Consider the following 22,285-nt stretch of genomic DNA (forward strand, 5'->3'; position numbering starts at 1 on the left):
TTTTGGGCAGGGAGCATATTACTACTTTATTCTGTACTCCCAAGCCCCTAATACTTACTGAGCCAAATGGGTGATCAATAAGTCCTTCTAATGCTACAAAGATGGAAAAGACAGATGAACTATGACAGCACTTGGTACAGTGCTTTGCACACAGTGAGCGCTTGATAAGTACCATTGATTGATTGAGAAAGAGATGGAGAGATAGGACGAGAGACCCAGGGAGAAGCCTGGAGGGGAAGGCAAGGAGAGATGAGCTGAGAGTTCAGTGTCTCCTCTAGTGTTTGTGAAATACCTACAAGCTGATCATTTTCAATTTTTAGTACAAGTTTTGAATCAAACTCCTTGTTTACTCCTTTCTGATCCAATAGTTCCTTCAGTGAGATTCTCAGGTTTTAAGATTTTTTTTCTAACACGATAGGCAGAGCACTTCCCTGAAACAATTCCCATTTCAGAAGCTTTTTTTTTTTAAATTAGATGGTACTCTCTGAATATTCTTGGAAGAACTTATTCAGTCTTACAGAATTCCATTATGCTTAGGCCGTGTCTGAAAGGGGCAATCTTCTTTTTTCAAGAGCACCTTCAAAAAGGAAAATTTTAGTTTTGCTCCCAATCTGCCCTAGTTCATTCATTCAGTCATATTTATTGAGCGCTTACTGTGTGCAGAGCACTCTGCTAAGCACTTGGGAAGTACAAGTTGGCAACATACAGAGACGGTCGGTCCCTACCCAACAGCGGGCTCACAGTCTAGAAGGGGGAGACAGACAACAAAACATATTAACAAAATAAATAGAATAAATATGTACAAGTAAAATAAATAGAGTAATAAATATGTACAAACATATATACCTATATACAGGTGCTGTGGGGAGGGGAAGGATGGGGAGAGGAAGGAGAGGGAGGGCATTCCAGGCCAGGGGAAGGACGTGGGCTGGGGGTCGACGGCGGGACAGGCGAGAACGAAGTACAGTGAGGAGGTTAGCGGCGGCAGAGGAGCGGAGGGTGTGGGCTGGGCTGCAGAAGGAGAGAAGGGAGGTGAGGTAAGAGGGGGCGAGGGGATGGAGATAGCAGGATTTGCTGCTAATAGTCAAACATCCTCAGTATTGTTAGAACAGGAGAAAACATTGCTAATGATGCTTGTTCTTTTTCTATGAAAGGTTAATTGCTTCTCACCATAAATTTGGGAAAGCTGGAAAATAGTTGATCCCCCTTTTCGTTTTCCCTTATTACTTTCATGCTGTTGAGAGGCTGAAAACTAACACCTGAGAACCAACTGAGCAGTGTACAGAAATCAAAGACCTTTTTTTTTAAAAAAAAAAAGGTATTTCGGCACTTAAGTGTCAGGCACTGTACCCCAGTGCTTAGTAGATACAAGCTAACCAGGTTGGACACTTAGTACACTTAGTACCAAGCGCTTAGTACAGTGCTCTGCACACAGTAAGCGCTCAATAAATACGATTGACACAATCCATGTCCCATGTGAGGCTCACAGACTTAATCCTCGTTTTACAGGTGAGGTAACTGAAGCACAGAGAAATAAAGTGACTTGCCCAAGGTCACACAGCAGACACGTGGCAGAGTGGGATTAGAACCCAGGACCTCTGACTCCCAGGCTTGTGCTTTTTCCAATAGGCCACGCTGCTCCTCTGATAATGTAATTTTGTCTGACAATTACCCTAATATAATATAGGGTATATTACACAATAAAATATACCCTAATATAGCGCTCCTGGTATTAGCTATCAAACTATAAATTCTAATTCTGCTTGCAGTTGTATTCTATAGCTATATAGAATATATATATCTATATATCTATCTGTATCTATTGTCATTATCCCTTTTGGACTGGGACCTGGCAGTTAAGGCCAGTCTTCATGAAAATCATGAAAATCCATCAATGGAAATTATTGAGCATTTACTATGTGCAGCACATTCTAAGTGCTTGGGAGAGAGTACAGTACAACAGAAATAGCAGACATGTTCCCTGACCATAATGAGCTTGCAGTCGAGGGGCGCGGGGTTGGGGGGAAGACAAGCATTAATAAGAATAAATGAGTAATTTATAATATATAATTTAATGATGTGTATGTAAGTGCTGTGGGGTTGGGGGTGGGCAGATATACGTGTCCAAAGGTCACAGATTGAAGTTCATGAATAGAAACTGAGGTGGGTCTAGATTTTATGATTATCTGTGAGTTAAATCTAAAAATTGTGGATTAAAAATCCTTATTTATTCATGCAAGGACTAGGAAATCATTCCGGTTCATTTGCTTAATCAAGGGCCAGCAGCTGTTTCAAGCCAAATGGTATTTTTCCTTACTTAACACTCAATGTATTCCCGGCATTTGCTGCTTAGAAGCAGTTGTCGAGTTATTTTTACAGTGGCCGTCTTTCCTCCAAATTTTTATATATAGGCTAATAGTATTCTTCTGACTTAAATGTGTATCAAATGCTCAAGAAATGATGATGATGATGGCATTTAAGTGCTTACTATGTGCAAAGCATTGTTCTAAGCGCTGGGGGGGATACAGTGTGATCAGGTTATCCCACGTGGGGCTCACAGTCTTAATCCCCATTTTACAGATGAGGCTCAGTGATTTACCCAAGGTCACACAGCAGACATGTGGTGGAGCCAGAATTTGAACCCATGACCTCTGGCTCCAAAGCCCGTGCTCTTTCCACTGAGCCACGCTGCTTCTCTAATCAGCAAGGGCTCTGATAACTCTTTTTTACTTGAGGATCAGGACTTTTTTCATTCTTTCTGCGGTACACTAGCTTCCTGTAAGAGGCCTCGCATATTGTCTCAGATCATTAATCCGTCTTCTCGGAAAGAAGGCGGCCGTTTATCAGGCCTTTTCTACCAGTGTTGTGAACTTCCACCCTAACGGGAATCTATAAATGTCCGAAAATTCCTGTAGGTTTATTTGTGTTTGAATGTATAGAATTTTTTTTCAGCTTATCGGAGTTCAACCTTCAACTGTCTTTAGATGAGCTATAGAGATTGGATGAACCTGTATGATCCTCTGTCATTTTTGTGGGGCCTCATACTGGGCAAAATGGCCTTTGGTTGACAAAAACAGGGGACAGACAAATCTAGGATATCATTTTTGAGGTTGAGAAAGTGAGGCAATTTCAAATCTCAAACACTATTTCATGCATCCCTGAACCATGACGTTTCCGCTTTGTATAAGCACTGCGATACATCTGTTTTGCTGGTTCTCCAAAGTTGGGTGCATAGATAAGCAGAAAGGCTCCAGATTTTGCCATGCATGGGATATGTTTTCTGCCGGTTGAATCCCTTGTCTTCCCTGGTTTCAGCCTGTAATTCTGAAGTGTCATTTTTTTTAAGTTTTAGGTGGGATGATTTTCTAAAAATCATTTTCTATTAACAGTTCGGCTGCGACAAAGCTGTTTTATCTGAAACTTAGTTCCCGTTTCTCAAATGTAAGAGAGAAAAAGTACCTTTCCTGACTGTTCTCAGTTCCACCAGATTGTGTGGCTGTTTTGTGAGGAGAATAATCTCTGAAAGAGGAACGTGCTCTATGATGTGCACAGGGTAGTTTGTTGGGCGAAAAATCCAGGCCCCTTCACTAAAGATCGTAACTTTCTCAAACGCACGTGTGTGTACGTGCTCACACTCTCGTGGCAATTGCACAGGAGTATTCTGCAAATACTCTGTTTTGTTTAATATAGGGGAGATTAAATTCCTAGCTACTCCTAGATATCTGCAGATTGGTAGTTTTAAAGTTTGATTTAGGTTTCCACATCAAAGTGGAGGGTTGAGACACTTATCTGGATAATTAAGGCACAGAGCCCTCTTCATTCCCTCTTGCTGTCTGAAAGCGAGAGTTAATACGCTTGAGCAAATTTAATGATTAGACTAAGAAAAAAATGATTTTGAATTAGGGTTAATTTAAGCCATGCCTATGTGAAGATTAGGATGGGTATGCAGAATCAAATCTAAACGGATGTTTCTTTAGCAACCGTGTACATACCTTTTTAGTCCTGAATTCCTCCAGCCTTTGCCACGACCCCGTAGAGCGTCGGTTAAGCTAATGGAAGTTGGATTTACCAGAAGAGGAAGAAAAATGTCTTCCAGTCATACTCTCCTGCGAGTGTTTGATGATAGTACTGCTGCAGAGGAGGCAGAGTCAATTTTGCCTTTGTTAAAAAGCCTGGGCAGAGCTGTCATTTTTGGTTCAGACTGTAAACACTGTCAGTTTTGCAGTATACTATTTAAACGCCCTTGGAGCAACAGCCTGCCTGAATTGGGGGGCTCTAGAGTTGTGGGAGTTCCTACCCTGTGGCTCCACTACCAGAACGATTGCAGATGGAGGTGGGGTTTTCTGGGACAGATATGTCCGTGGCGTCACTATGGGTCGGAGACGACTCGATGGCATAAGACGAGATGAGACTCCTTTTGTTGCCCTTCCTCTTCCCCCACCGTATTGCCCTTGGGTTTCTGATTTGCCTCAATAGCCTATTGTCATGATGGAAAAGGACCCCAAGCGATGATGCTACTTGAGAATCCTGTTTCTTTAAGAAAGTTCTGTCTCCCTTCAACTTTGATGTGTCCAGACTATAAAAATGCTAGATTTGTGTAAGCGTGTTGTGGGCAGGGATTGTGTCTCTTGTTGTATCATTGGAGTGTACTCTCCCAAGCTCTTTGTACAGTGATCTGCATTCATTCATGCATTCATTGAGTCATTGAGTCATTCATTCACTGAGCGCTTACTGTGTGCAAAGCACTGTACTATAACAGACACATTCCCTGCTCACAATGAGGTCACAGTAAGTGCTTAATAAATGTGATTGAATTGCTATCTTCTCGCCAGAGCGGACAAATCTGAGACCTGGGGTAGTTATCTAAGGTCAGAGCAGAGATGAAGGTCTTTGTTTTCTCTCTGTAGCGTTTTACTACAATGTCATCTTTCACATGGCCAAAAGATGTACACCTATAATAAGTAGCATCCTCTACTGAAGTTATTGCTTTCTTTTCTGTTGAACACCTCTCTGGGAGCAAATTCCTTCACTCCCAAGCTCTCTAGCAAAGCAGGAAATGTTGCAGATCTCTCTGCCCTTTTTAAGAAACCACTGGAAACAGCATGTACAACACAAGCCAGAAGATAGATTAGGCGTAACTTCAGTGTGACAGGATCTGTGGGGTTCACATAGCTCTCTCTGCCCTCACTTATCCGGTCGCAGAGGTCAGCGGTAAATAATTCTAGAGATCTGGTTGCTGCCGCCTCCCATTTCCGGCCACTGAGGAGGGGGATGCTATCCCTTGTGCTGGGATGTGGTCAGCCGGGATGGCTTCCGACAGGGCATGTTAGGTCACTGACCCAGAATTTTGTGTGTCAAAGAAAATTACCACTGCTTATATTCTCCCCTGCAGCTTTTCTCCCTCTTGCGCTAACTCCTGTGGGTTTTGGGCAGGTGTCTCAGACTAGGGAGGTTGAAGATGGTAAAGAAAACGTGTCACAGAAGAGACTTTGCTGTTGAGTTGGGCCATGTCACAGACCTGGGAACTTTTTTCCTTTTTAAGGAGGAGATCTCTGGCTGGGAATATATCGGGCTCCTGTCGCCTCCTACGGCTGTGATAATCTTCCATTCTCTCTCTGGCCCTCCTTCTTTTAGTTTGGTCCACTGCTACAGTAGCGTTAACTGCTTATGCCTATATACATTCATTCAATCGTATTTATTGAGCACTTACTGTGTGCAGAGCACTGTATTAAGCGCTTACATCTGACAGGCTGCCCCAGGACCATTCTGATCAGAGAGTCAGGTGACGTTTTGGGAAGGAAGAGAAGCCAGGACCTGATTTCTGTGACTGTTTTCTATTTCCCTCCTGCCCTCCTCTTTTTCTCCTTCCTCCTCTTCACTCCACCAGCCAACACCCCCATGTCTGGAGTAATTCAATCCTGCTTATATCTTCTTCAGTTGAAGTCACCTATAACGACAATCAGGAAGTTGCTGCAGACCAAAGATATCGAGGGGAATAAGAGAGGGCCCGTAAGGGGTTCTATAAGGGATTGTTAAGAATGTCATAGAAAAGGATGGAAGTCAAGGAAAGCTGTTTTCACATAATTCTGCCAAGCCTTCACTTGCCAGTTTTGGAAAGAGAATCCCCGGTAGGATGGTCCATTGGTCTAAGCAATAGCGGTGTTGTTTGGGCCAAGTTATTGTGGCTTGAAGCTGAGGTGACTGCTCATTAGAAAGATGTAGTCGTGTTCCATTAGTCTTTCACAACAGAAGTGTGGCTAAGCCTTCAGTATGTTCTTTTTTTATTGGCCTCCTATGCCTGTGTTGGCTTTATCTTTAGCGGGAATGCCAGGGTGATGGTAGCATGGTATCAAATCTATGGTTTTCAGAGCTGTAGTGCTGTCCAGCCTTCTCTACCGCTGAGTAACTTGGGCCCCACAAGTTTCGTCGGCATCATTTAAGGGCTAGACTCCATGGTAACTGGCAAGACAGGATCACAAACAAAGAAGTTCAGGAACAAAGTCATCCTCCAGCCGTGATGGGCTTCTCACCTCACCTTGGGAAAAATATGTGAGTAGAATGAATGACAGCAGAATCCCCAAACGGCAGCTGTTTGGAGGGCTGAAATTGGAAAACCGAAAGCAAGGAGAGCAGCGGAAGCATTTGAAGGATGTAGTCAAAGAAAGCCTAGGACCATGTTGTACCCCTGTTGAAAATGGGGAGTCAGTCACCAGGGAGAGACCAGCCTGGCAGGCTGCAAGCAAGAACCCGGGTTCTAATTCTGGCTCTGCCACCTGTCAGCCTGGTGACCTTGGGCATGCCACTTCACTTCTCTGGGCCTCAGTTACCTCAACTGTAAAATGGGGATGAAGATTGGTGAGCCCCATGTGGGATATGGACTGTGTTCAAGGTGATTAGCTTGTCTCTACCTCAGCTCTTAGAACAGTGCCTGACACACAGTAATTTCTTGACGAATACCATTTAAAAAACAAACAAACAAAAGAGCATTGCTCTTTGGGAGCAGAATCTTCTAAGGACCAAGAGACAGGGAGGTAAAAGTATCTCGGGGTGCTGCAAACAGCAGAATAACGAGGGGTGGCCTTTTTGGGCACATAATGTGTCCAGGGCCTTTTCAACCCCCTACCCACTCATAGGTGAATTTCACAGTCAATAGCCTCCTCAGGTATAAAGGGCAACTGTAACTATGAACACGTGTTACTTTCCTCACATAACTTTGGCAGCCCAGGGACCGAGAAAAGGCAATTATAAGGGAATCACCTCTTTAAAGGAAGCAGCAGAAAAAGGAGGGGAGAAGGAAGAGAAAGTTAGGAGGGCACTTGAGGTAAACTCTTGCTTCTATTGCACGCTCCCAAGCGCTGCATGTAACGGGAACTGAATGACTTAACCCCTCCTTCCCTTCTTCTCTTCCTTCCCCTTGGGTTCCAGGTCTCAGTGAATGAACTCCCTGGCCCAAGCCTAAACTCTTCGGGGGCAGGGAGTGAGTCCACCAACTCTGTTATACTGTACTTTCCCAAGTGCTTAGTACAGTGCCATGCAACAGTAAGCCTACAAGAAATACAGCAGATTGACATCTGTAGCTTTCAGGCATTCTGACCACGGGGGCTAAGTCTGTGAGCTCCCAAGTGAGACAGGGACTATGTTCAATCTGATTTGCTTGGATGCATCCCAGCGTGTAGAACAGTGCCTGCCATATAGTAAGCGCTTAAATACCTCAGTTGTTATCGTTATTCTCTTCCTCCTACCCAACATGAATGGACACTTTTTTTCTAAGAAACTCAGTTATTATTGTTATTCTCTTCCTCCTGCCCAACATGAAAGGACACTTTTTTCTAAGAAACTCCTTCCCCAGAGTGAAGCTATACCTGTAGCTTTTGTGCATTCTGACCCTTCTTTCTAATCCCACCTCAGTACCCCCCACCATCACTGTTTACAGAAATAGTCTTTTATTTCCTCGGATTGGGAGAGAGAAGGAAATTATGCAGTGGAGGTAATTATAAGAATAAGTGCGGGTGTCAGGTAGGTTCTGGTCTCAACTGACAGAATACGTTCGAATAGTTAACCACTTTCTGCTTCTAGACTGAGAGAATAATAGAACTTTAAGCCATCAGACAAGATTGCAGGTTTAAATATTCAGATGCTGCAAACAGGGCTTTCAATTTGCAACGAAAATCGTCACCCAGGACGACAGCAGAGCGGTGGTGGGGAAAGAGACTTGACATTCTGTAGGAAAGTTTGCGAGGAGGAATTATCTGTCGTCTTTCATTTTTGACAATTACTTTATTAGACTCAGGCATGAAAGTTTTCTTTTTGCAGTCCTTCAAGGTGCGTTAATACGGTGATTTTGAAATCAACGTGGATCTTCACGAAAGACCAGAGAGCAGTAAGCGAGAGTGAACTTTTTAAACTTCTTTGCTTTTTTTTTTCTTTTTTTAAGGAGTCAGCAGGAGGAGATCTTCAGTCCCCACTAACGCCAGAAAGCATTAACGGGACAGATGATGAAAGAACTGAAGTGACACAAAACTCAGAACCAAGGGCTGAACCAACCCAGAATGCTTTGCCATTTTCACATAGGTACATATTCAATTCAACCATCATGATTACTTAAAATGTTTAGGCGGGACTTCCGTTTACTTCAGATTAGTCTGACGGTATCACTGGACTCAAAGAATCCACTTTGGATCTCCTTTCTAAAGATGAGAATCCGTTGACCGCAGACACGAAAAGGCTTTTTAAAGAGTTTCATAAGATGGCGTATTGTCGAGAACCCGATTTTTGAGGTATTGGACCATTGTAATTTTAGGGTGAACGCTTTGAAACCCTGGCTTTGTTCTAGAACACGAGATGTTCTCAAACAGAAAATAACTCTTCATGCTTCAAGATTTAGAAGAAGTAACTGCTTTAAACAGATTGCTCCAATTAAGTTTAATTTGTTCACTTTCAAGTGCTTTGAAAAGACTGATAACAGTTGTCAACCTTCTGGTGATGAGTTTTAGTAGGCTCAGGAACTGCTGCTCATGCTGGAGTGGAGGGATGTATATAAAAGCATTCACCTATCTGAATATTTTGGTCAATTTCGAGTAGCATTTCTCTGAAACTTCCAAGAAAGGTGAGGTAGTTAAAAATCATTGGGTAGCATGAGGGATGTTTTGCTCCTTTTGCTCTCCAGGAAATTGGGGCAGTCACATTTTTTTTTTTCCCCTTTTGAATCCTGAATAAGGTTTTGTGGAACAGGCTTACTCATTTTAAGTGGCATTTAGTGAACACGCCAATATATATTTTTTTAAGTGTTCCAATTGGGAATAAGGAGCAGTAGGAGAAATCCCAGAAAACAAGTCCACGACTCCTTATCCTTACTTCTTGGCATAGCCGACACCAGTTTCTCTGCAGTTTCAGCTAGTATGGTTCTATGAATTTCTTATACAAACTGAACCAAATGAATTTCATAAAAATCTAATCTTTAGAAAATCTTTTAATTCAGAATATTTCACTTGTTTTCAGTCAAGAAATCTACACACTTTTATTATTAAGAAGGCATTACAAAAACATTTGGAAAAACTGATATTTTATTCTTTGGAATGCCGAATATTTTGTGCTATGCGATATATATATATATTTTTTTGATGATTGACTGTGTTTTGTATTTTTGAACTCTGACCAGTGCCAACACTGTTTTCCTTTTTCCAGAAAGATTGTGTGCGCGCACGCGTGTGTGTTTGCATGAAAGTTCTTCTGAAGATTGTGTTTTTGTATTTTAAACTGTTTAAACTTTTATGCTCTAGAATATTGCAGTTGAACAAAGGATCTGTAAGTTGGGGTGCTGCCCTCTCTGACCCCCCCCCCCCCAAAACCCATAATTATGATCATTGATGGGGGGAGAGGGAGGATCTCCGTGTTAAAATTCCGTCAATAAAGTCATTTCCACATATCCGTATGGCGGCTGGACTTAGACCCGCACTGAATATAGTTGAGAAGTTGATTTCTTTGGCTAGTATTTGGGTGAGCCAGCTGTTGTAACATCTGTAGCATTTGGAAATGAGAAACTTTATATTCATAATTACAGAATTGTCTGACATTGTCTGTGTTCTGTATCTTGAGTTCCCCGTTTAATGTTTTGCTGTTATTTGGTGATTGTTTTATTGGTCTTCCAGTACCGTCTCTCTTTGGGGCTGCAGATAGGAATGGTTTGCATTGATTTTAAGATAGTATTTTTCTGGCTAATAGCTAGTAATGATTTAATTATGGCGGTTAGCCAGGGAAATGTTTTTGCTTCTCACAACATGAAAAGGGTACATTTGTGCAGTGGAGATGAGTTCTGAGTAAGTGAATAATTCTGTCATAGTGTTTTTAGTGTTTAATTCTGACCAGACTGTTGGATTTTTTTTTTCCCTCCCCCCGACACCAAGAACTGGCATGATAGCTGTTTTTCATCTCCCCTTGTGCCCAGCTGTACTGGAATATCTCTGTTCATTTCACAAAGAATTGTGAGTTTGTAATTTTTCAAACTCCATTGGATGGAGGCATGCAGCTGTCAGAGTTGAAGGGATTTTCACTGAGAGCACCATTTGATTGGGGCATAAAGTAACTTAGAAACATTTTAACATACCTCAAGGGACCCTAGATTGCCATCATCCGTAAGTCTTTATTTCATTTCTGAAAATTGTCCAAATCTGTGGGGTAAAACGTAGTTCCAAATGCTTCACAAAATCTAGGTAGGCGATTTAGGCTTAAATTATATTTTTGCCCATTCAGTCACTTTAACGAAGTAATCGTATATGAAACTTTTGTTTCATGCATAAAGCAAAAAATTTAGTGTCTACATGTATTTGTCCAGTGTGATCTTATGATCCTTAAATATGCATTACATTCAGAAAAGAAGCTGCTTTAATACTTAAGTTCAGAATAGATTTTGTAGTATAATGCCAGTTCATGAACATATTTTTTCTATTGCCATCTTTTTAAGATGAATTGACTGCATTGGAAAAAACAGGTTATTTCCATCATGGCTGACATTTAAAATAGTCTTCTGTTGAGATCATATCCATTCTAATGGTGCTGTTATTCTGGAGTTTTATGGTGCGGTGTATATCTCTTAATGTGTACAAATCCCTCTCTGCAAGCCTATGTTTCCTCCTCCTATTAAAGGTTATCTGTGAAAATTCCCCTTCCATAGATTGATCGACTTGTTACTACAGTGTGCTACTTACTCTCCCTGCCAAATGCTTTAAAACCATCAAAGACAACTAAAGTCCCGACTAACTAGATTCCTCAACTTCATGCATCCATTTTTTGTTTTTAAAGATGTTGGTTAAGTGCTTACTATGTGCCGAGCACTGTACTAAGCCCGAGGGTAATTACAAACAAGGTAATCAGGTCAAAGTCCCTGTCCCACATGGGGTTCACAGTCTATCCTTGGTGTCTTTTCCCAAACCCAGACCCTATCTGAAATACCACGGGCTAGCAAATCCCTTGTGAAAATGCAAAAAGGAACTTTGACCTTAAGTCAAATGGTGCCCAATAGGTGTTAAAATCATTTTCAACATGCGTTATTCTAAGAACAAAGGGAGACTAGTTTTTCTTGTGTTGGATCAACCTTCATTAGGCACAAGCACCATATTAGATGTTGTAAGGAGCCCAGGAATTTAGATATAAGATTGTCTAGGTGAGGCAAATTGATATAAACAGGGTGACTTCTGTCTGCCTTCTTCATTGATGCAGTTTTACTGAAGGAGTGGAGTGAAGCTTCATTGAAAGCTCTCTCTTCAGGGAGATGCTACTTTGAAGGAATTAATCATTTCCTCACCTGCATTTTTAAACTTCAGAATGGTAGGCCTAAATTACAATCTGTCGGTGGAAAAAAAATTCAAGGAATTTGAAATCCCTGTGTCCACAACGCATCATTTTTGCTAATTAGTTTTAAATACAGGTTCCTGTCTAAAGTGATGCTAATTCTGCATCTAGGAGGCTCCGTTATTGGAACAAAGAAGTCTTTTTTTTTCCCCCCTCAGTGTCCTCATTTTGATATTGTTACAGATGACCCCTCTGAATGTTGACTAAGATCACTGGCAATCAGAAGGCCTGGAGATCTGGGACGTTATAGGACCTATGTTTTAGGCCTAGCATAGGGCTCATATTTTATTTGGTCAGAAAGCCATCGTAGTTAAAATAAGAATGGAGGGAGCAAATGATCTGTATGTCTTGCTTTTGACCCACCTGTGAGACCTATTTGATCATGTGATCTACTTCCTTAATTTTTCACTTAGGTTTGAGGAAAAGGTGAACACATATTAAGATATTAGGCATTTGGAATCATGCACAGCCTTCAAAATCCTCTCCACTCCTTGACTTTCCAGTCACTGTAGGCAACACCAACCCCCACCCCCGTCCTTCAAGCCTTGTCATTTTCCTTGACTCTTCTTTCTCCTTAAACTTGCATTTACATTGTCACCAAATCCTGTCAGTTTTACTGTCATGAAATCTCTGGAGTCCACCCCTTCCTTTCCATCCAAGCTGCTACCATGGTCTCTCCTCAACTCTGAATCTGATTGTCTTGCATCTATCCCTGTGCTTAGCACATAGTAAAAGCTTACCAAATGCCACAATTATCGACCTCGCTGACCTCCCTGCCTCCCGGCTCTCCCCTTTCCAGTCCGTATTTCCATCTACTGCTCATCATTTTTCTAAAAAAACCCCAAATCATTCTTTGCACATCTCTCCACTACATAAAAACCCCCGTGGTTGCCCATCCATCTCCGCATCACACAAACTCCTCATGGTGGCCTTTCCCCTTCCTACCTTTCTTTGCTTCTCTCCCATTACACCCAACCCACTCTCTTCCCCTCCTCCAAAACCAACTACTTGCTGAGACTCCATCTCGTCTTTTCTCTCTCATCAGCCACCCCTTGCTCGTGTCCTCCCTTCCCCTTCGTATCTGACAGACCACCACTCTCCCCACTTTCAAAACCGTACTATAAAATCGTATTTTCCCACGAGGAACCTCTGATTTCCTCACCCACCTTCTATGTCGCCTATAAACATCAGTCCGTACCTCTGAGCACTTTGATACATCTCCTCCCCCATCCCCCATTACTTACCATATTTTTATACAGGGCTGCTTGCCTTTCCTAAAATTTATTTTAATGTCTCCCCTCTCCCCCATCCCCATTAGACTGTAAGCTCTGGAAAGCAGAGATCATGGCTGTCTACACAACTGTTCTCTCCCGAGTGCTCAATTTAGTGCTCTGCGTGTAGTAAGTGCTCAGATACCACTGATTGAGTCGTTCTCATTATCTCGGCAGTTTGTGGCTCAACCACACAGTCAATCCCATGGCTCCTGAACACCCGTCAGCCGTCTTGAGTGGCTAATTAAAGCTACTTTTATGAAACCTTCTAGCGTTTGCAAATAAAAAAAGGGCTAATGCGTTCTTTCAAAAAACAAATCTAGTTTAGCTTTGTTTTAAGGATGCCTGCAAGAGGCCATCCCGATCACTTTATTATCCCAGATTGTCAATGTAGTTAAGCAGATCCTTTTACAAAAGAAAAAAATTCACAAAGAGTGAAAGTGGTGCCAAATGGCTTGAGGTTTCTTTATTTTCTAATAAAAAGGCTTTGTTATACTAGGCAAGCTAACCATTTAAGGAACCATTTTCCCAATAAGGGACCGTTTTCTTAAAAAGAAAAAAAAATCACATTCAAGTATGGCTTCCACTCCTGATAGCCATGTGAATTTAAAGTGCTTCAATGTATCGTTTTACATATACGGTTACAATTGCCGGTGTCATTGCTCATCAGGAAAAATACTGTAGGTAGTTTGTCCCTGATTTTGTCGGGGAAGGGGAGAATCACTAGGGTATGTAAATCACTTAATATCTTTGCTGTGAAGGCAGATTGATCCAAGCCTCCGTGGAGGTTTGAGTAAACTGTTTTTAGTAAATTTAGGGTATTTTAGTTAATCAGCAGAACCCAAATGTCCCGGTAGCTTTCCTCTTGAGTTTTTAGTTTTCTGGATGACTGGAACCTTTTTATTTCCATTTCATTTAGCTCAGCATGGTTTGGGGGATGTGTGTCCAATTTTCATTGTAGGAGGAAGAATTCTAAACTGCCCCTCTTCCAAATTTCTCCTGTTCCATTAGACAAGAATCTTTAGGGTTTGTGCTCGTTCATGGCTGAGAGAAGCCAGTAGAAATCATGACTATTTCCTCGACATCAGAAACTTACCAAACAAGCTTCCAAACACAGTTATTAGAATCATATTGATTTAGGGTCATCTGTGCACTTGAGCCCTCACCCTCTAAACATTTGGGTACTCCCTCCTCCCTTCCTCACCCCCCACCCCAAGCCAACAGCACTTACATTTATATCTTTAAACTCTGTTGCTTCCCTCTACCTATAATTTATTTTAGTGGCTGTCTCCCCCACTAGATTGTACGCTACTTGATGGCAGGGATTGTATCTACTAATTCTATTGTACTCTCCCAAGGCCTTAGTAGAGTGCTCTGTACAGAGAAAGTGCTCAATAAATATTTTGATTAATCACATCACCGAGTTGCTGTGTTTAAGTTTTGATCCCCAGATTTGCTGCTAATAGTACTTACAGCATTTGCAGTTGGTGCTAAGTGCTGGGGTTATCAGATTGGAAACCATCCCTGTTCCACACACTGCTCGCAGTCTGTCTTATCCCCATTTTATGTGTGGGGAAACTGAGGCTCCAAGAGCTTGAAGGGCTTGCCCAAGGTCACACAGCATCCCCGTGGCAAAGCTGGGACCAGAAGCCAGCTCTCCTGACTCCATCCCGTGATCTTTCCCCTAGGCCATGCTACCACTCTCCTCCCCCACTCCCTTGCTTTTCCCTTCCCTGCCTCCTCAAAATAATATTATTTGTGCCTCCAGAAGAAAAATTCTTTCCTTGAATAGCCATTGGACAATCTATTCTAAGCTCAGACCAGTTCAGTTTTGGGGATGGATGAATCCTCTCTATTAGACATCCCTTTTTCCCCTCTAGCTGCTCGAACTACCACCAGTATTGGAGCTTGAAGTGATGGAGAATGTCTGTCCTGTAGCTTGGAGATTTAGAAGACACTGCTCTCCGGTGTTGAGTACTAGTCGAAAAGCTCTCTAAGAGATAGCGTTGTCCCAAGTTCCTAAGGCCCGTCGGAAATCCAGCTTCATTTTAATGAAATACTCTTTGAGTAGGACAACTTTAATGCCTTTGCCCAGTTCCATCCACCGCCCCCAACACACAAACATGTGCACACACAAGCAAACACAATCCCTACTTCACCGGGGTGTTGTGGTGGGCTTCTCCTCATACTTCGTGGTGAATAAAACTAAGTGGGTTTATTTTCCGTGATGTATTTAGCTCCTGTCATCACAGAACCTTCGATGCACCAATATTGTTCTCTCCCAATCACCAAATACCATACTCTCTGCAGTAGATGCTCAATAAATATCAGTGAATGAATGTGTTGTTTCTAATCTGTTCTTTGTTTTTGTTTTCTGTAGAATGTACTAGCTTTTTGACCATATTTATGCAGGGGATGCTAGATGAAGTTATAGTAAAGTGAGGTGCAGTGAAAGTGGGGATTTTTACATATTGACCAATAAACCCCCCATATAAAAATTATTTTCCTCCCAGGAATGCAGTGTTGACTTTTTTTTTTTAAAAAAAAAGTCACTTCAAAAGCTGAGCACTAAAACAAAGAAAAAAGCAATGGTGGAATTATTTATTCATCTCAGATATTCCTTTTTTGTGATATTTAAATGCTTACTATGTGCCAGGCACCGCACTAAACACTGGGGTAGATAACGGGTTAATCAGGTTGGACACGATCCCTGTCCCACATAGGGCTCACAGTCTTAATCCCCATTTTACAGATGAGGTAACTGAGACACAGAAAAGCTAAGTGACTTGCCTAAGATCACACAGCAGACAAGTGGTAGAGCCCAGGATTAGAACTCAGGTCTTTCTTACTCCCAGGCAAGCTTTCTATCCACTAGGCCATGCTGCTTCTCTATCCCGTAGTTTTGCCCCCTACCTTTCCTGTTTCTTTGGGGGCAGTGCCCACCAAATATCTCATTTCTGTTTAAAGAAGAAGAAAGCCCAAATAGGAATAAAATAATGGATGGAAATTTTCAAATGAAAAGTGGAAAACTTAAAACCTTAGGGCCCCCTGAAACTTTAACTTGGTAAGGATTCTGTAAAGATGTGCTTTAAGTGTGTTCACCCTTCTTCCTTCCAAATCCTCTTCTCCATCGCATTCACCCCAGTAGACACCACCACCACTATCCTCCCAGCCAACTCCCTGCCTCTAGCCATATTTCACCTTAGCCCAGGTCATTTCTCTAAGAATGACGTTTTAGAAAAAATACTCAGGCCATCTTGCAAGTGTTTCCTCACTCCTCAAAAACCTTTGGTGGTTGCCCCTTCTTCCCTGCCTCAATAATAATGATGATAATAATAATAATAACAATGATGGTATTTGTTAAGCGCTTACTAGGTACCAAACACTGTTCTAAGCGCTGAGGGTAGATACAAGGTAATCAGGTTGTCCCGCATGGGGCTCACAGTTTTAATCCTCATTTTACAGATGAGGGAACTGAGGCCCAGAGAAGTGAAGTGACTCTCCCAAGGTCACGCAGCAGACAAGTGGCGGAGGCGGGATTAGAACCCATGACCTCTGACTCCCAAGCCCGGGCTCTTACCACTGAGCCACGCTGACCGTTAGCTGCAGAGCATGCAGGTCTGTCCCTCATACCTAGTCCTTCTCCTCCTACACCACTCTAGTTTGGATGTTTCACTCATTCGTTCATTCAGTCATATTTATTGAGTGCTTAATTGTGTGGAAAACACTGTAATAATAATAATAGTAATGGTGTTTATTAAGCGCTTACTATGTGCAAAGCACTGGGGAGGTTACAAGGTGATCAGGTTGTCCCACGGGGGGCTCACAGTCTTAATCCCCATTTTACAGATGAGGGAACTGAGGCACAGAGAAGTTAAGTGACTTACCCAAAGTCACACAGCTGACAATTGGTGGAGCCGGAATTTGAACCCAAGACCTCTGACTCCAAAGCCCGGGCTCTTCTCCAGCTCTTGGGAGTGTATAGTACACTCTTCTCTGCTTCCTTCTCGACTCTCCCTCAGCCTTCTAGTTCTTGCTCCCTTCATATGACAGACCACAGCATTCCCTCCCAAACGCTTTGTACTTCCCAAGCGCTTAGTACAGTGCTCTGCACACAGTAAGCGCTCAATAAATACGATTGAATGAATGAATTCCCCCTCTTCAAAACCCTTCTGAAATTTACATCTCCACCAGAAGCCCTGCCCTCTTTAATTTCCAATCTCCCCCCCTCAGCTGTCATTTCTGCACCTCCTAAGTCATTAAGTGCCTTCAGCTCCCCATAGCACTTACTTTCATACCTTAGATACTAGTACTTTCCGTCTGTGATTAAAATCTGTGACTTCCCTGCTAGATTGTAAACTCCTTGAGGCCAGGACCATCTAGATTTATTCTCTCGAACGCTCCCACGTGCTTAGAACAGTGCTCTGCACTCAGCAGTTGCTCAATAAACACTATTAATTATTGGAAAAACCTTTTGGGGCATGTGGTGTTTGTATTGGTAATTCTAGTTTCGTGGCAGCAAGGAAAGGCAGGTAGCAGTAGAAACTTTGTAAACTACTACTAGCTCTCCTAAAATGCTGGGGTCATGTTAAGGGAAAGACGAGGTGGTGTACTCACCGTGTCAGTGTTATTTGCGTGTGCAGTTTTTCCATCACCAATCATGTTGTATCCACACAGGCTCATGTTGTCAGATAAAGTTCCTCCAATTCCTTCCCCATGTTGTAGCCAAAATGCACAGTGAAAACCTACACTGTTAGAACTGTGTGTGTAGGAGCTAAAAGGAAAGCATCAACTAAAAGAGTTCAGGAATAATTCTTTATCTTTAACCTAAATGGGGAATATTGGCATTTACCACGAGCACCGTACAAAGATATTAAAAATTTAGATAAGTAATACCGAGAACAGTTTTCTGAACAGTAAAATTTCCAAATCCTCTAACTAACAAATTAAGCAATACTGTGAGCCTGTTGTTGGGTAGGGACTGTCTTTATTTGTCCCCAACTTGTACTTCCCAAGTGCTTAGTACAGTGCTCTGCACACAGTAAGCGCTCAATAAATACGACCGAATGAATGAAATGTCATCAAATCCACGCATGCCTTTGAAGTATGTGCATAAACCAAGTAAAACTAATTTACATGGAAGCCAGATCTCTTGGAATTGTTCTTCCTCTTTAACATTCTGCCAGAGGCATATCAGAGCTTCATGTATGAAACATTTCTAAATTGGAAAGGTTAAGTAATTCAGAATCACATTAGTACAGGAGCTAGGTAAAGGAAACGTTGCCCTTTTTTCTGGATGAGCCATTTTCCATCTTACCCAACATTTGAGTGCATACTGAATTCTACAGGCTACCAAGAGCTTAGATGTCCTAGGTCCTCGGTGGATATACAGTCTAAATTGATTGGACAGATGAGGCAAATTAGAAAAGAGATGTCCACTGGGTGTGAAGATCAGAAATGAGCATTAGATTTGAAATTATCCTGGTTGTGTTCAGAATCAGTCAGTACTGTGTGAGCAGCTACTGTGTACAGAGCACTGTACTGTTTGGGAGAGTATAGATGTATTAGTGAAAACGATCCCCCACCTTCAATTAATCAGTATGTGCGGAGAGCACTGCATTAAGGGCTTAGGAGAGTCCAAGAGATTTAGTAAATATAGTCCCTGCCCTCAAGAAGCTGGGGAGGTGGACATTAAAATAAATTACAGTTAGAGGAAAGAACCGAGAATAAGGATGTATTCAGCAAGTGCTTTTGGGGTGTGGAGGACCTAAGGGTCTAGGGGTTGTGCACCCAAGTGAATCAGTGGCACTGTGCTGATTGGAAAATAGGGGGGAGAGATCAGTGGTTAGTCAGGGAAGGCTTCTTGGAAGAGGTGTGATTTTAGTAGGGCTTTGAACATGGGGAGAGTACTGGTCTGTTGGATATATAAGGAAAGGGAGTTTCAGGCCAAGGGGTCATTCCACCCCGTGCTTCCCACTTGCCCTACAAGTTTACCATCTACCAGGGGAGTCAGATGCTAAAATTACAGCTAGGAGGTTGTAACACTATACAGCTATGTACCTAAGCGCTTACGCGATGCATAAATGCTGAAAAGGCAGAGGGCTCTGGGGCAAGGAGATGAGAGGTTAATCGGAGAAGGTCTTCGGGAGGAGATGTGGTTTCAGAAAGGCTGGAGGATGGAGAAGCGCTGGCAGGTGGAAAGCGGGCGACGGAAGGGGGGACTGCAGTGGGAGAGATGAGAATGAAGCCCAGCGAGAAGGCAGCTTTCGTGTAATGGGAGAAGAACGTGGGCATGTTGGAGGGAGAGAGCTGATTGAGTGCCTTAAAGCCCCTTAAGTAACCATTGGGAGGTTTTGAGGAAGGGGATATGTGCTGAGATTGTCTTTGTAGGAAAATGATTTGGGCAACAAAGTGAGGTAGGGATTGGCGAGGGGAAGAAACCGGAGGCTGGAATGAGGGGAACTGCTGTAGTAGTTGAGTTAGGATAAGAGAAGGGCCATGACCAGTTTTGTGGCCATTTGGTGGGAGCAGTTTCTGGGGAATGACATCTAGACTGTGAGCTCATGGTGGGCAGGCAATGTGTCTGTTATATTGTGTAGTAATAATAATAATCATAATTTGGGTATTTGTTAAGCGCTTACTATGTGCCAAGCACTGTTCTAAGCACTGGAGGAGATACAACGTAATCAGGTTGTCCCATATGGGGCTCACAGTCTTAATCCCCGTTTGACAGATGAGGTAACTGAGGCCCAGAGAAGTTAAGTGACTTGCCTAAAGTCACACAGCTGACAAGTGGCAGAGCGGGGATAAGAACCCGTGACCTGTGACTTCCAAGCCTGGGCTCTTTCCACTGAGCCACGCTGCTTCTCTACCAAGTGCTTCGAACAGTGCTCTGCATACAGTAAGCGCTGAATTAATACACTTGATTGATTGGAGGAAGAACTGACAGGATTTGGCCACAGTCAGTCATTCAGTCAATGGTATTTATTGAGCGCTTGCCAAGTGCAGAGCACTGTACTAAACGGCACTGTTGTAAATGCTTGGTAGAGGACAATGCAACAGAGTTGGTAGACACGAGTTTACTCCTAGACTGATTGAATATGTGGGTGGAACGGGAGAGAAGAGTCCAGAACAGTGTCAAAAGAGTGAGCAGCTGAAAATGCCAATTGAGAATCTTTAATGAAACCAGAATATGTGATGAATGCATAGCTGTTTCCTGGGATAATTAATTAGGGAGGTTGTACTCAAGTAGTTATGAGTGACTTTTGGAAGAGAAACAACCTTTGGAATGGCACTAGCCCCTACTGTCTCCCAGAAGCTTCTCTTTGTGTTATGTTTATTGACAATAATAATAATAATAATAATAATAATAACTGTGGTATTTGAAGTGCTCACTGTGTGCCAGGCTCTGGTCTAAGTCTTGGGTTAGACACAAGATAATCAGTTTGGACAACAGTCCCTGTCCCTCATAGAGCTCACAGTCTACTCACCAGCAGGCATGTAAAAAGCAGCATAGCCTAGTGGAAAGAGCCCAGCCTGGGAGTCCAAGGACCTGGATTCTAATCCTGACTCCACTGCTTGTTTCCTGTGTGACCTCGGACAAGTCATGTAACTTCTCTGTGCCTCATTGTCCTCCTCTGTAAAATGGGGATTAAACGCCTGTTCTCCCTCCCACTTAAACTCTGTATCACCCCAGGGCTTAGTACAGTGCTTGGCACATAGTAAGTGTGTAACAATTATTATTATCCTTGACAGCTCCTTAATTTGGATGTATTTAAGCATCGTTTCTTCACTGAAGTCCAAAGTTAGTCTAGGGACGACAACTGGATTAGCTTTCTGAGCCGAAATTCTAAGAACCCCATGCACTGTGACATTTTCTCTCTTCCTTTCCGAATGACCCGAGTCTGAGCTCCTGTAATATGAACAGTGATTAGTTTGGAAGCTCTGGATTCAAAACTATGAAAGAGCAATAAATTGCTGGAGAGTTTCCATATATGGTTAGTGTATACAATGAAATATTACTTCTCCCTCCTCTAGGCCGTAAGGTCTTTGTGGGCAGGGAAGGCAAAAGCCTTCTCCAACACATTTCAAAAGAATGGATAGGGCTTAGCAAGTACCACAGTTATTATTATCATTATTATTATTATTATCATGTAGACCCCGAGCAGGTCCGTCCTGGTGTCATTTTCCTCTTTTCACCGTTCAGTACAGGAGCTCAGTCCATGAAAGCAACCAATACCCATCTGGCAGCTTCCCCACTCTCTCCTTGTCTTCGCTCGGTTGCACCCTTCTAAATGAAGTGGTTGATGTTTTTCAGCAATCTGCTGCCTAAACCCTTCTCCCCTCACATGCACAAACAAAGGCCTGTTTTTCTGCGTTTAAGCTGCCAGGTATTTCCCAGCTCTGCGTAACGTACCACAGCCTCATTGCTCCAGCCCCCTCCAGAGTCCCATCGGGAGATGCCAGGCCTGTTTATAAACACCAAGCTCTCCTTCTGGAAGCTTAAAAATGTCCTTTTCCAAGTCTCCCTGCAATGCGTAAGGCACTTTTGAAAAAAAATCATTTCATTAACCAGAACACCAGTTTGGGTCTCCTTAAGCCTCACTTTTAAGAAACCTTGTCACTTGCTTGATTAATGACAAGTCTCTATTTTATTTTCTTCTTGGTAATCTCGCAGCGTATCTCCACAGATTCCAAGACCCATCATTTGTCTCTCGTCATTGTTTTCATGGTATTATCATGACGCTACTGTCTCTGAACCAGCTCATTAATTCACTTATATTTTCCTCTTAGGCCAGTTGTGTCCTCGGCACTTCCTTCTCCTTAGGGCTTCCACCATTTGGTTCTTGTTTGGTTTCCTCTCCTATTCGAAAACGGGTGGCTGCCTTTTTCCACACTGCTCGTCTGCTGTTTTGAGAAACTTAGCATCACAGATCTAAAAGGGACCTAGTGATCTCATCTGGTCTGGCCCCTGCTCTTCAGCGAGTGAGAAACTAAATGCCAGGACAACTGCATCTGACCATTTAGCGACATAAGAACATAAGTATTACCCTTATAAGTCAGACCAGTGGTCCACTGAGCCCAGTAGCCTCAGGTTGTTCAGAAGAGCCGGGTGATAGTTGCGCTGTAAACTCGTTGTGGGCAGGGGGGACGTGTCTACCAACTCT

At 42.7% G+C, this 22,285-nt stretch overlaps 1 protein-coding gene across 1 annotated transcript in view; it reads left to right on the top strand.

The window, feature by feature from the left end:
* Positions 1 to 22,285, top strand: part of HOMER1 (homer scaffold protein 1) — a 99,577-nt gene that overhangs the window by 53,926 nt on the left and 23,366 nt on the right. The window contains exon 5 of the mRNA XM_038765595.1: positions 8,435 to 8,571. Within this exon, the coding sequence (XP_038621523.1) occupies positions 8,435 to 8,571 (137 nt within the window). The remainder of the gene's footprint in view (positions 1 to 8,434; positions 8,572 to 22,285) is intronic.

Source organism: Tachyglossus aculeatus, chromosome 23 (assembly GCF_015852505.1).
Source record: "Tachyglossus aculeatus isolate mTacAcu1 chromosome 23, mTacAcu1.pri, whole genome shotgun sequence".
NCBI classification, from domain to species: Eukaryota; Metazoa; Chordata; class Mammalia; order Monotremata; family Tachyglossidae; genus Tachyglossus; species Tachyglossus aculeatus.